The 13,300-nt window shown below is 36.0% G+C and overlaps 1 protein-coding gene across 1 annotated transcript; it reads right to left on the reverse strand.

Annotated features, from left to right (window-relative positions):
* Positions 1-686: 686 nt before the first annotated feature.
* On the reverse strand, positions 687-13,069 carry si:dkey-192g7.3 (uncharacterized). The gene is made up of 6 exons (XM_053626755.1): positions 12,976-13,069; positions 6,703-6,743; positions 3,938-4,261; positions 3,747-3,794; positions 3,390-3,523; positions 687-3,083 (listed from the first exon to the last, which is right to left on the reverse strand). Exons 1-6 carry the CDS (start codon positions 12,981-12,983, stop codon positions 3,027-3,029), a joined length of 612 nt encoding a protein of 203 aa, XP_053482730.1. The 5' UTR covers positions 12,984-13,069; the 3' UTR covers positions 687-3,026.
* Between the last annotated feature and the right edge of the window lie 231 nt (positions 13,070-13,300).

The raw sequence follows: 13,300 nt of genomic DNA on the forward strand, positions 1-13,300 counted from the left end.
CACACTGAATTTGATTCAAAAAGCAGTTCCAGGTCTTATTTATATCCCTGTTCTGGCAGTTAAAATCAAGCAAATAATCAATTAATCATTAAACAAAAAAGTCTTGCTTCACTGTAAAACCGGATAAGTTCATTTAACTAAAAAAATTTGAGGAAACTAATTACCTCAAAATTTTTAAGTTGATAAATCAATTACACTTAAATATAGCAAGTTTGAGTAAAAAAAAATTGTTATATTTAAGTGTATTTGGCTTAAAGAAAGTGATTTATCAACTTAAAAATTTTGAGGTAATTAGTTTCCTCAAATTTTTTTAGTTAAATGAACTATCCGGTTTTACAGTGTTGTTTCTGTTATAAGGAACACTCACAACATGTGCAACATTCATAATCTGTCCTTGCAATGTTCTCAGTAAATGGCTAAGAATGAACACATCAGCTCTCCTTTAAGTTACTTATTCACCTTTGATCTACATGGAAGCAGTAGCAAAAAGGAAGTAGCACTACTGTTATTTCTTGAAAAACAGCATTGCTCTCCTATAGTTTGGCCCTTTTTATCTAGGCTGTAACTAAAAAACACCCATATGTCAGTGTCATTCATATATATATATATATAAACTGAATCTTGTGTGGATTTAGCTATAGGACTTGGTTTGTGAATATATCAGATCAATTAACAGAAGACACAAGTATAGAAAAGTACTGTAAAGTTTATTAGCATTACAGGCATATGAAAATACACTTCACAATTGTGTTGTGTTTGTATTAAATACAAGCAAGCAAAATATCCCATAGGGAGTATTAAAATAAAAACATACCCGAAGAAAACAAGCCCAGGTGTACATGAAAAGTGCGGTAGTAATGCCGGTAACGCAGATGCCGATCAACACTACACAAACTGCATATAACTGAAAGCTTCCAATAATTGCACGAAATAAAAATGGGGGCCATCGTATTTTCTGTACATATAGTATCTCCTTTATAATTTACAGATGGGAGATATCAAGTACCGGTGACCTTTGAAACTAGAAGTAGTAAGTATATTGTAATGCAGCAGCTGGTACAGAGGTCCAAGGTATAGCCCATCATTTTCCCTGATTTAACCAGAGTTTCTTTGCACTCTTTAACTAGTTTTCTTTATTTCTTACATCAATTTATTATTAATCTATTAATATTTTGTGAAGGGAGGTTCACTGACAAAATAAAAGGTATAAGGTAATAAGTTATTAAATGTTAATAAATGAAAAATGATCTCCTGTTCTCATCTTGTTAAACCTACTCATTTCAGATGTCAACACTGATACTTGTTTTTTCCTGTTCTGGGCTTCCTGCCCAGGAAAAAGCCAAGCTTACTTAAATTACAAAGAGATTATTACTGGGGGGAAAGTAAATATTTTCACATGAAAATCACTTAACCACATATCATTCAAGTGTAAATCACATTTGTAGCACCAGTTAGTGCTTCATGCAGAAATTATATTATGCATTTGTTCAGAGATGCACAGATTCCCACTTTTTCCAATTTACTGTGTACTGGCTGTTGGAATGTACATTCCACTATATGACATCTTCACAGTAACCAAAAGATTCTCAGCAAGCGTCTGCTGCAATTTTATGCAGCAAAAAGTGAAATGGAGATGTGCTTTGAAGCAATTTGTGTCCTATCAATCAACATCACACACTGACACTGTTCTGAACAGCACAACTACAGCCTCATGGCCCTCATCTACACATGACTGGAAGGTCGGCAAGGTTATAAGGTGTCCCGGTTCTCATTTTATGCTTCAAATGTTCATATGTGCCCTGTATGTGAACTTTCTGCACTCTATGGTGAGCCCCACATTGTTGCAAACTCAGAAGAGGTCTTTTACCCAAAACCTTTTTTGTGATTATTTATGAGGACCAATCACAGCAGATGGCTTTGTTAAGAGCAAGGCAGAGGCCTAAACTTGTCATAAAGCAGCCTTAGAATATCTTATGTGAAACAAATCTTGTAAAAAAACTGTACATCTTTTCATAATTATATAATGAGAGCAATCAGCTGATTTCACCCTCCAAATATGTTGCTGTGATATTAAGCAATTTGTTTTTAGTAGGCTTGACAATATTATTATAACTGTCATTCTTTTTTTCTTTTTTTTCCAAATGGAAAGATTAACATTGTATTAATCGGCAAAAATGCTTAACTGATGACTGTACAGTTTCGTGACTCTCTGCCAATATCACTGAATGCCAAGCCATTGTAAAAGCATTGTGCTGAACACAACTGGAGCGTAATGAAGTTTTGAGGACTGTCCCAATTGCTCACTTTTACACCCTTGCATGCCCAATTACTCATGGACCACTCGTTCACCCCCAGACAGTGTCAGCTGCAGATTTGGAGATGGCCATTCATGGGATACAATATGGCAGTGGACTAGAAAATATGTTAAACCCAATTGAATATTGATTCCAGTCATGAAAATACTAAATATAAAATTGGTACTTCTCTACATTTGTTTGTGGTTGATTATAAATCTTGCAGCACTTTCATCTCCACTGACAGTTGAAGGTTTTGCTTTTTTCTTTGCCAATTCCCACCCACTAGTCAGCACTTCCCTATAATATGACAGCTCCTAACCAGGGAGGGTGAAAGCTAGCATGTGCTACCTCCAAGTCATGTGAGGATAGACATATCTACCCTCCTCCACATACATGTATCATCAGGATTTGAATTTGAAATCTCTGGACGATTCAGCAAGCACCTTAGGAGCCTGCCAGCTCAGTGTTTTTATTGGATTCTGGCTCACTGTTAAGTAACTTTGGATGCAGGCATCTGACAGTTAAATGTATGTAAATACCAATATGTATGTACCTTTAAACAAGCAAGGACTATATTACAGCGATTTTTTACGGAAGTAAAAAGAAGGATATTGATATGTCTACAGATTTATAATGCCCTGTGTTGGTGATCAGATCATTTTCCATGTGGTCTTCACAGTGAATTCATGCCATAATTATTGGCTCACCCAAAATGTGTCATGTTATTAGTCACACAGGTGTGTGGTCCATTATAGGCAGTTTTGCTTGTGGATCTTGTTTCACCTCCTATAACATTAAGAAAAATCTTAATTAACCATTATTACACATATATTGCTGTATATGGAAACTGTGAGGTTAGCTTGAATTTTATATGAGTACTTAGTTACAAGTAACCAGAAAAAGATTAAGTAACATCCTTGAGCAGTACATCAATTTAATTACAATTTAAAACAGTAGTAGGTAACTGTGCAGTTGAATTTCAAAACTCAGCAGTTTTTCAGGACTGTATCTGTTATGGTGTTTGTTTTGGTTACTGACAAGCAATGATTTTAGCTTCCCACCAAACTATGAAATAAAATAAACATTTTGTACCATTCTTGGTCTTCTCTGCTGATGCTTTCTGATAAGAAGTACCACAATCAGTCCAGCCAGGATTACCAGTATCATTACCAGTGATAAGGGAACTCCAACTGAAAATCCTCTATGAGGTTCATCGTGACTCTCTGCTAAAAACAAAACAACACGCAGATAAATGTGGCTGTTTCATTGCTTGGGGGCATGATGAATATTGATCAGGATTCTGGCTGAAATAGATTTCTGTTTCGAATATCAGTTTTGTTTCAGGTTTCTTATCACATTCAATTACTATGAGGATCATTCTTAAGAACATAAAAAGACCTAAGGAAGAACTATGGCCATATTTCAAAATAGATTAAATACTGTACTCACTTGTAGTAGACGGATCATTTATAGTGCTTCTGTTACTTTCCTTCGCAACTGTAAAAATGGCATCAGAACAATGACAACAATGTCATTACATTACCAACCATTTAGCATTTCTACACAATAGAATCCAGTGCTGCTTCATCAACATGCGCTCTAAACAGAAATTCAAAGAACCTCAGTGTTTAATAGCTTACCTTCAACTATCAGTCTAACTTCATGCATGTGTTTTAGTCTTTTTTCCTGATCAAAAATATAACATGTAAATGTCCTCTTATCGTTATTGGACACATCACGGAGAAGTAGCGAGCAGTTTCCTTTTGAAAATGACAGGAAGACTTGGGTCCTATTCACATAGGATTCATGTAGTGGATCTTTCTTCTCACAACAGTGATTCACAACTATCTCTTCGCCAATCTGCCATACGAGGTTCTTAGTATCTTCAGGGCAAGGGCATGGCAATATCACATTCTCCCCGGTAGAGACACTCATATTCTGGATTTGCTCTGCTGCTCTGCTGTCTGCAACATTAAGAGATTAGCAGATTGAATACATATACTTCAGATGAAAAACATGAAAGATTGTGCTAATTGATAATGCAACAATATGATAACTGTACTGCACATTTTGTTTATTCTGCAGTATAAATAGAGAATACTAAATAAATTCTGAAGAAATTATAGAAAGGATGTAGTAAGATGGTAATATTATTTCTAACATCTCCCAGAGAACATCATGATGTGACTAATGGCTTGTTCACAGTAGCTCTTTAATTAGGGGTTGTTTTTTTTGCGTGTGTGAATTTAGCTACTGGGGAAATTCGTGGCATGTGCAAAAGCTTTAGCACCCTTACAATTAATCCACAATTGCAGTTAGTATTGTTGTTGTTGTTGATGTTGTTGTTGTTATTATTATTATTATTATTATTATTACTATTATTATGTTAGGTATCAGAACCTGACTAACTTGATAAGCCTTAATCCAAATCAGATGAAAACAACCCCAGAGTTTCCCCAGTACCCTCTAATCACTTCCTGCTCTGAATTTGAACCTCCTGAAATGTATTTAGTCAGTGATAATAAAGTAACTGTTGGGACAAGATCTGGAAGACAAGCATAAATCTCTGATAGAACTGCCCCTAGGCTGGTCTTGTATTCAATGCAAAACCTCACATCACTGAAAAAAGGTTCAGGATGGCTTAGCCAGTACAGTGTAGAGTTACTTAATACTAACATTACAAAAGAGGAAGAAAACCTTATCTGCATGTTTAAAACATGTAGGTTACATAAGCCAGTCATTTCACAAACAAGTATTGTCTGATGAAATAAAGACACTAGGCTCTAGGGCTCTAACCACTAAGTAACTGAAAAGCATGTGAAGGAAACATATAATCATTGAAGTATTCTGCTTTGGCAATGAGTGGCATCCAGTGGCACAGAATATATTATGAAAGTAGACAGTGGAGAAGAATGGATTCTACTAAATGCCAACAAATCTTGGAAACTAATGTCTGGTAGTCTCAAAATTAACCATGAACTCCTAAATGGACTAAATAAAGGTTTAGGAAAGGCCTTTCCAATCCTCATACTTGAATATCTGAATAAGTCAGACAGTAGAATAAAGCAATGCAGGCAAGACAAATAATTAATACATTCTCCTGGCAGCTTTATTAGGAACACCTGTACACCTGCTCATTCATCCAGTTATCCATGCAGTTAAAGATCACACTTTTTCTTCATTCTGATGTGCACATTAACTGAAGCTCTTGACCTGTATCTTCAGGATTTTTTTGCATTGCATTGCTGCCACATGATTGGCTGATGACATTACTGCATGAATGTGCAGGTGTACAGGTGTTCCTAATAAAGTGGACAGTGAGGGTAAATATAAATAATTAACAATGCATTAATAATTAAGAGATGATGGAAGTTCCCAGTGCATGAATAGAAAGACTACAAGGCTACAAGAAACATCGGGAGGATGTGATTTCTACTTCCCAAACATATTGTACATGCCACATTTTAGATTTATTTTTTCAAATCTTTTTAATTAAGCAAAGGGCTTAACAAAGAAGAGCAATAGATATGCTTATATATAGTTATATATATATATATATATATATATATATATATATATATATATATATATATATATATATATAAACAAAGGCTTCTCCACTAAGTATTAAATACATTTCAGTTGGCGTGTTTAATACTTTTTTTCCTGTGTTATTCCACTTTATTACACATAACTTATTTATGGACGTTAATGTTTGGTTTTCTTTATATGTGTAGATTTCTTGAATTAATACCAAAGTCTGGTGAAAATTTTATGTGAATAGTCTCATTGGAAATATATTTACTGAAAAAAAAGTTGACACATTAATTACTTATTTCCCCCACTGTAAGTCCAAGTATACTGACAAAGCTCAATGAAGAAAACAGTTCGCAGACATCTACTTATTAGTATTCTTTGGTGTCAAACGTTGTTCTTTTTTCACTTCAAGTATCTCGGTTTACAAAGACTACTTCCTTTATTACAAGGACTAGATCATAATTTTGTGTTAGCTACCATAAACACTCCCTGGTTCCCACATTCATTCAAACCTAAAGTCTGAGTCATTACAGAACTCTCTGTAATCACTTTGTTAATACAACATAATATTAGCTTCAGTTAGGTGGGGAAACACCTTGTGTAACTGTGTATTGTAAAAAGACTTTCACTCACTAGAATGTGAGCTAGATGTAGAAGAGATGTCTTTAAATTAGCACATACTATAAAAAATCAACTATTCTGTCACTACATCTGGGAAAGAATAGCAATGTTTGCCTCGTATCTTCCTTTTTATCTCAGTTGTGATTATTATTTAGAGTTGCATTAGCCTCAGCTATTGTTAGGATTTCATTTGTCCTGTCGGGATATCCAATGTCTGATATCTGAAACTATGCAAACATTGGCTTACCCATGTATGACACAGCCAAGAGCCACACCACAATAGCAGACCTAAAAGAAAGAAAAAAAGGTTAGCCTTCAAACATATACACCAGCCTATTTCAAATGCAGTTTTTGTATTTTGGAAACAAGCTAAGTATAAGCTAATACAGTTGTAGTCAAAACCTTTCACGTTAAGATATCTACTCATATCCTATAGCCCATTCTTGTCATTCTTTGCAAAAATTGGCTCCAGGATACACCTAAATTGGAACAAGACAAATCATCTACTGTCACATGTACAGGTCTGGGAACTGGGAGACAAAATTATCACATATCAGCCTAGATGTCAAGAAATCTTAAATAGATATGCTTATGTGGTCTTTGTCACTGTATGATATAAACTCAGCAAAAAAAGAAACCTCGCTTTTTCAGGAGACTGTATTTTAAAAATAATTTTGTTAAATCCAAATAAGCTTTACAGATCTTTTTTGAAAAGTGTTTAAACAACGTTTTTCATGCTTGTTCAATGGACCATGAACACTTATTGCACATGCAGCTGTGGATATCCATAAGTCACTAAAAGTTTACAGGCGGTAGGCAATTAAGGTCACAGTTACAATAACTTAGGACACTAAATAGACCTTTATACTGACTATGAAAAACCCCAGAAGAAAGGTGTCTAGGGTTCCTGCTCACCTGTGTGAACATGCCATAGACCTGCTGCAGGGAGGCATGAGGACTGCAGATGTGGCCAGAGCAATAAACTGCAATGTCTGTAATGTAAGACGCCTAAGACAGTGCTACAGGGAGACAGGAAGGACAGCTGACCATCCCTGCAGTGGAAAATTACATGTAACCATGTGTCCTCCCAGATGTGATCGAGAACCCCCCCCCCCCACCCCTTTGTTCAGGTCAGTGGTGGATGAAGTACACAAACCATGTACTTGAGTTAAAGTAGCGCTACCCAAGGTAAAATATTACTCCAGTAAAAGTAGAAGTGCTCCCTTTAAACTTTCACTTGAGTAAAAGTACAAAAGTATTTGCCTTCAAATATAATTAAGTATTCAACGTACTGATTTATTATGGCTATAATGTCCTATTATCATTTTTGTCACAAGACTTAATCAACTCAGTTTAAAATATAATTTATACTCCAACATAAGGTGTTAACATCAATTGATTGTCATTTCACAATATCAGAGCACTCAGCCTGAAAAGCTTAAAATACTACAAACTTCAGCTAACTTAGCTGACGAATGGAAAAAAATAGCTAAAGCCTGCGTTGCTATTGCCGCTTTGGGTTGCAGTGTTACCAATCAGCCTAGAGTACTTAGCTAACTATCCATGCATACAATGTTCATGGTAACATTGCATTTATTTTAACAACATACACATTGAACCAGTTTTCTGCAATTTACTGTCAGATTATTCATTTAAAAAATGACCACCAGAATGAAAATGGTTGAGCTCTAGGGTTAGGGTTAGGGTTAGATTAGATGTTTCCTTAGATTGGAAGGAGAATTCTTGTAAGAAGAAATTATACAGGGCAGAAGCAGGCAGAGAAGCCTCTTAAAAATGAAGAACTCGTTCTTCTTTTCAACTACTTCAGTAAAATCATGCAAATAAGGCCATGGGTGTTGTGGCAAGTTAAAGTCAGGAGTTTCTTCCATCATTTATGAGGGTATTGGCACGTTCAAAATGTTATGCTGTTGCACTGATGTTGAATCGTATGTTTGTGCTAGGTAGATACCGCCAACAGGGGCAACCAAAACAAGTTCAAAACAAAGCGTGCGCTGTACCCTGATTGGTGGCTTGCCACATGCTTCTTAATTTGACCAGTTAAGTTTTTATCCCCTCATAAATAAAAAGCAACAACTGATTTCGCAAAATGTAGTAGAGTATGATATTTGTATGACAAAAGTATGATATTTGACTTTGAAATGTAGTGTAGTTAAAGTAAAAAGTATCCCCAAATAGAAATACTTCAGTAAAGTAAACATATGCAAAAAAGCTATTTTAAGTACAGTAACGAATTACATTTACTTCGTTACTGTCCACCAAAAAATAACAATGGAGGCCAGAATACTCAAAATACATATTAACATATAGCACATATCAGTGATGTAATCCATATTAGTTAAGCAAAAACAATATTAAACACTGTGAGTTACTGTTCAGGGACTCAATATTCAATTTCTGTTCGTCACATGTCTGTGAAACTTGTTCACTTTATGTCTCAGTTGTTGAATCTTTTTATGTTAATACAAATATTTACACATGTTAAGAAAATTGCTGGACATTGCTCTTTACATTTAGCTTTAACAAACAGCTATGTAGCTATGGAGAATTGCATAGATAAAAACTAGGAGCAACCATTTTGAACTTTTTAAATTTATTTAGGCCTGTTTAAATTTTAAATGAGTGAATTATTCTGTATTTCTATGGTTTATTTCATTCCATTGAATATTTTATGTATGTTTCATTCATTCATTCAATCATCTTCAGTAATAGCTTTATACTGGTCAGAGTAGTAGTAGACCTGGATCTGAAGCATTAGAATGTAACACAATTTAACATGGCTAAGCTTTCACTGGTGTAAATCACAAGGAGGCGTGTCTGAACCATGGGACTTTTCCCTTTCTGCTGTTAGCTAGCTGTGCTGTAAGAATGACACAGCTCTCTGTAGCCCTAGTTGTCATTTTGAATGCTGTGTTCTCCACAAATGAATATGAACATCCCAATCACACAATCGTGATTTCTCTAAGCCCGGACTGAATCAGTGACGAAGTGCTGCATGAATCCAAGAGAGAGTTTGCTATGCATGTGAATGTGTATATGTTGCTTTGTGGTTTGTCTTGTCTTAGAGATTGACACCAATGGTTGATGACGGTGCCGATGCGTGGATGTGTCTGTACTACAGTATCAGCACCATATTTGGCAGATTCGGCACACTGTAATATTTCAGTCTACAACTCACTAGCCGTCAGCATCATTACTAAGAAGCTGGAGTGGTCCCTTACACCTGACCTTAAAGTTTTAGTGCTGACCACAGCCATTGTTGTTTTTTCTTAAGCTAATACACAAGTATGCTAGTATACTGCTTTGTGAAAAGCGGTGTAGTTAGGAGAAGCAAATTGTTGTTCTTTAGTCTATGTAGCCTCTCCTGATTTGAAATAACTAGGAAGATACTTTTTCAGAGGAGGTAGTGTGGACTTGATTTAATATAATTGTTTATTACACCTCATGTAATATTAGCGGTGTTTTATGGAAAATATCCTACTTTATTATGCAGTCCATCATGTGTATAGTCAAATCAAAAGCCTCGTATTGAAGAATACAATATAATGCTACACTCATATTATGTCTGCATTTTCTCTCCAACATAAAGTTAACAGAAATCTGGGGGGGTTGGTCACTGGACCTTGTGTGGATAACAGGAAATTATTGATGTTCAACAAATGAATCAGTTCAACAGTTCAACAGAACTCTTTTTCTCCACACACACACACACACACAGCCATTGGATGCAAACCAGCATATTCAGCTTTGTTATCTCCCTGATCACACTGACCCTGTGCCCCATGTTCATTCTACTGTGCCACATTGGTGTTTATTGCTCTGACGTAATGTGAAAAACACAGACATACACTCGCTGTCCACTTTATTGTACACCTTGTACACCTTTACACATTCATGCAGTTATCTAATCTAATCAGCCAATCAAGTGGAAGTAACGCGATGTAAAAAAAATCTTGCAGATACAGGTCAAGAGCGTAGGTTGATGTTCACATCAACCATCTTTGATCGTGGCATGTATACTGGTACAAGACAGGCTGGTTTGAGTATTTCAGACACTGCTGATCTCCTGGGAATTTCCACACACAACAGTCTCTTGAGTTTACACAAACTGGAGAGAAAAGAAAACAATGAGTAAGCAATAGTTTTGTGGGTGGAAATGCCTTGCTGATTAGGTTAGGGGATGAGGTCAGAGGAATATGGCCAGACTGGATCGAGCTGCCAGGAAGGCTGTAGTAACTCATATAATCACACATGCACAAAACATCAAACCTTGCGGTGGATGAGCTACAACAGCAGAAGATCACATCTGTCCAGTTTCAGTGAGTCTGTGCCCATAATAGCTTCAGATTCTTGTTCTTGACTGACAGGATGTGCTCTTCTGCCATTGTAGTCCATCCCCCTCGAGGTTTGAGGTGTTGTATATTCTGAGATGCTTTTTTCCTCAGTGTGGTTGTCAAGAGTAATTATTTGAGTTACTATCGACTTCCTGTCAGCTCAAACCAGTCTGGGCATTCTCCTTTGATCTCCCTCATCAAGAATATGTTTTAGCCTGCAGACCCTCTGCTCACAGTATGTTTTTTGTTTTGTTTTTCACACCATTCTAATCTCTACAACAGTCAAAGTCACAGAGATCACATTGTTTCCCATTCTGATGTTTGATGTAAACATAAAGCTCTTGACCTGTATCTGCATGATTTTGTGTATTGTGCTGTTGCTAAGCGATTGGCTGATTGCTGAACTGCATGAATGAGCAGGTGTTCGGGTGTTCCTGTAACCGTAACTGCTGCGTGTATTTAGTGCGGTCCAAAGTCCACTAACGATTTTATTTTGCATTCTTTTCTAATTTAATACAACAATTTACTCTGCAAATTATATTATTGACATCAACTTGAGTGAAAATGTAGAATCTTTGAAATATTTAGATGAATTTCAGTATCTTAGTATTTGGAATTGTGTGCACTCAAGCTGGCATGGACTTCAGAAATTTGTACAAAACCTCATAAAAGAATCCCAGATTTTCAATGTGGTTCTCAGACTTTGAACTCCATTGTGTATATACCATATAAAAGAAAGAAAGAAAGAAAGAAAGAATTATTCTACTAATTGGGCTACCACTGTTAGTGACATAAACAAAATATTAAACGCATGTTTAGTGTAAATAACATCGTCTCCACTGTATACACTGTATGTGTTTGTTTGTTCAACCTGAAGGATAAAACAAAGCCTGGTTATTTGTACCCATGTGAAGCTGCTGATGCAATAGATGTAACCAAGTTAGTTGTTTCAGTTCCTAATTTCTTATTGTTTTAATTAGCTTGTATAGGCAACTACAAAAATGTCTACTTTTACTTTAACTTTAAGCCACTTCTGACCAGTCCATTTCTTAGTTTTGGGAGTTCCAGCTCTTTTTAGTGAGCCAGATCATTCAGCTCAGCTCAGCAATAAGAGCCGGGTCTTTCGGCTCCCAAACGGCTCTTCATTTAGTACCACTCCTGGCTTTTATAATTCAGCCAAATTTAGCAATATTTTGGCCTATGATTAGTATGTATGCACATATATCACTTAAATTATTCAATGTAATTATACTAAACCTTATAATTTTACATAGTGTTACATTATGTTTGGCATAAAAACCTTAAATAATGTAAAAACATCAAACACTATTTCACGTGTGTTGAACATTTTATTTATATTGAACTATCCGAAACACAAACTATACTAAACAAATCACTGATGGATGTACAGGTCTAATAAGGCTGTGAGGGTTGTCAGTAGACCCTACTCCATATGATATTTTACCTTACAAATTCTACATTCTGCCTTTATGTTGTTTGTGTTATTAAAATGCATGTATTAAGTGTAACTATTAAAATGGAGAATGTTATCACACGTGATTGTCACACGCACGTACACGTTAACGTAACATCCAGTCTGTGCGTGTTCAGAGTGCGCGTGGCCGAGCAGTGTGGCGAAAAGAACCTGCTATTATTCTGTCTTGTAGCCTACTAAAAATTTATTAATTAGTTTAATTTTAAAAAAAAATAAACAAACAAATAATAAATAAACTAAGATAAGAAACTAAAATAAATAAATAAATAAACTAAGCTCTCAGTAGGGAGGCGGCTCACATCGTTTACTGAAAGGAGCCGGCTCATAGATCCGACTCGTTCGCGAATGACACATCACTACCGTTGGTATGTGTAGTTAACTTTCGATTTCGGCGCCATTTAAGAATTTGAAGTGGCAGCTCTCTGACCCGAAGTGAAGGTGAAGGACTTTCCTTTTTTCACATTGTACCTTTACAAAAACTTTAGATAACTTTTAGATATCTGTTCGAGTCATGTGAAGTCTTGAGTTGACTCATAATGGTTTCATATGACACATTAAGACCCAAACCTTCGGGACACGTAAATAACTTTACTGAAAAGACATGCGCAACGAAATGTACAAAAGAGACTATAAAACAGCCACATACAAAAAGAACAATTCCAAAGAGACAAACCTTGACATTGCTGTTTTAACTCTGTGTTCAGCTCTGGGATCTACAGCCGGCTCTGTGATTGCGTCCTGAGCGCGTGCCTCTTCTGCTCTACAGTACCTCTACCGCATGCGCTGTCTCTCTCACTCATGCACTTATCCAGGGGCGTAGCCATCAATTCAAATGTGCGTGTGTGCGTGCGTGTATTTTTTTCTGACCTTCGTCTAATTGAGGATTTTATCTCTTCTTGCTCTTATTTGGCTTAATATGCTATTTATGATTCTGTACTTGTATGGTATATTGTATATCGCACTGTATTATTTAAATATTGCAAATTGTGTTTAGTCTG

This window comes from Ictalurus furcatus, chromosome 6 (genome assembly GCF_023375685.1).
Source record: "Ictalurus furcatus strain D&B chromosome 6, Billie_1.0, whole genome shotgun sequence".
Taxonomy (NCBI): domain Eukaryota; kingdom Metazoa; phylum Chordata; class Actinopteri; order Siluriformes; family Ictaluridae; genus Ictalurus; species Ictalurus furcatus.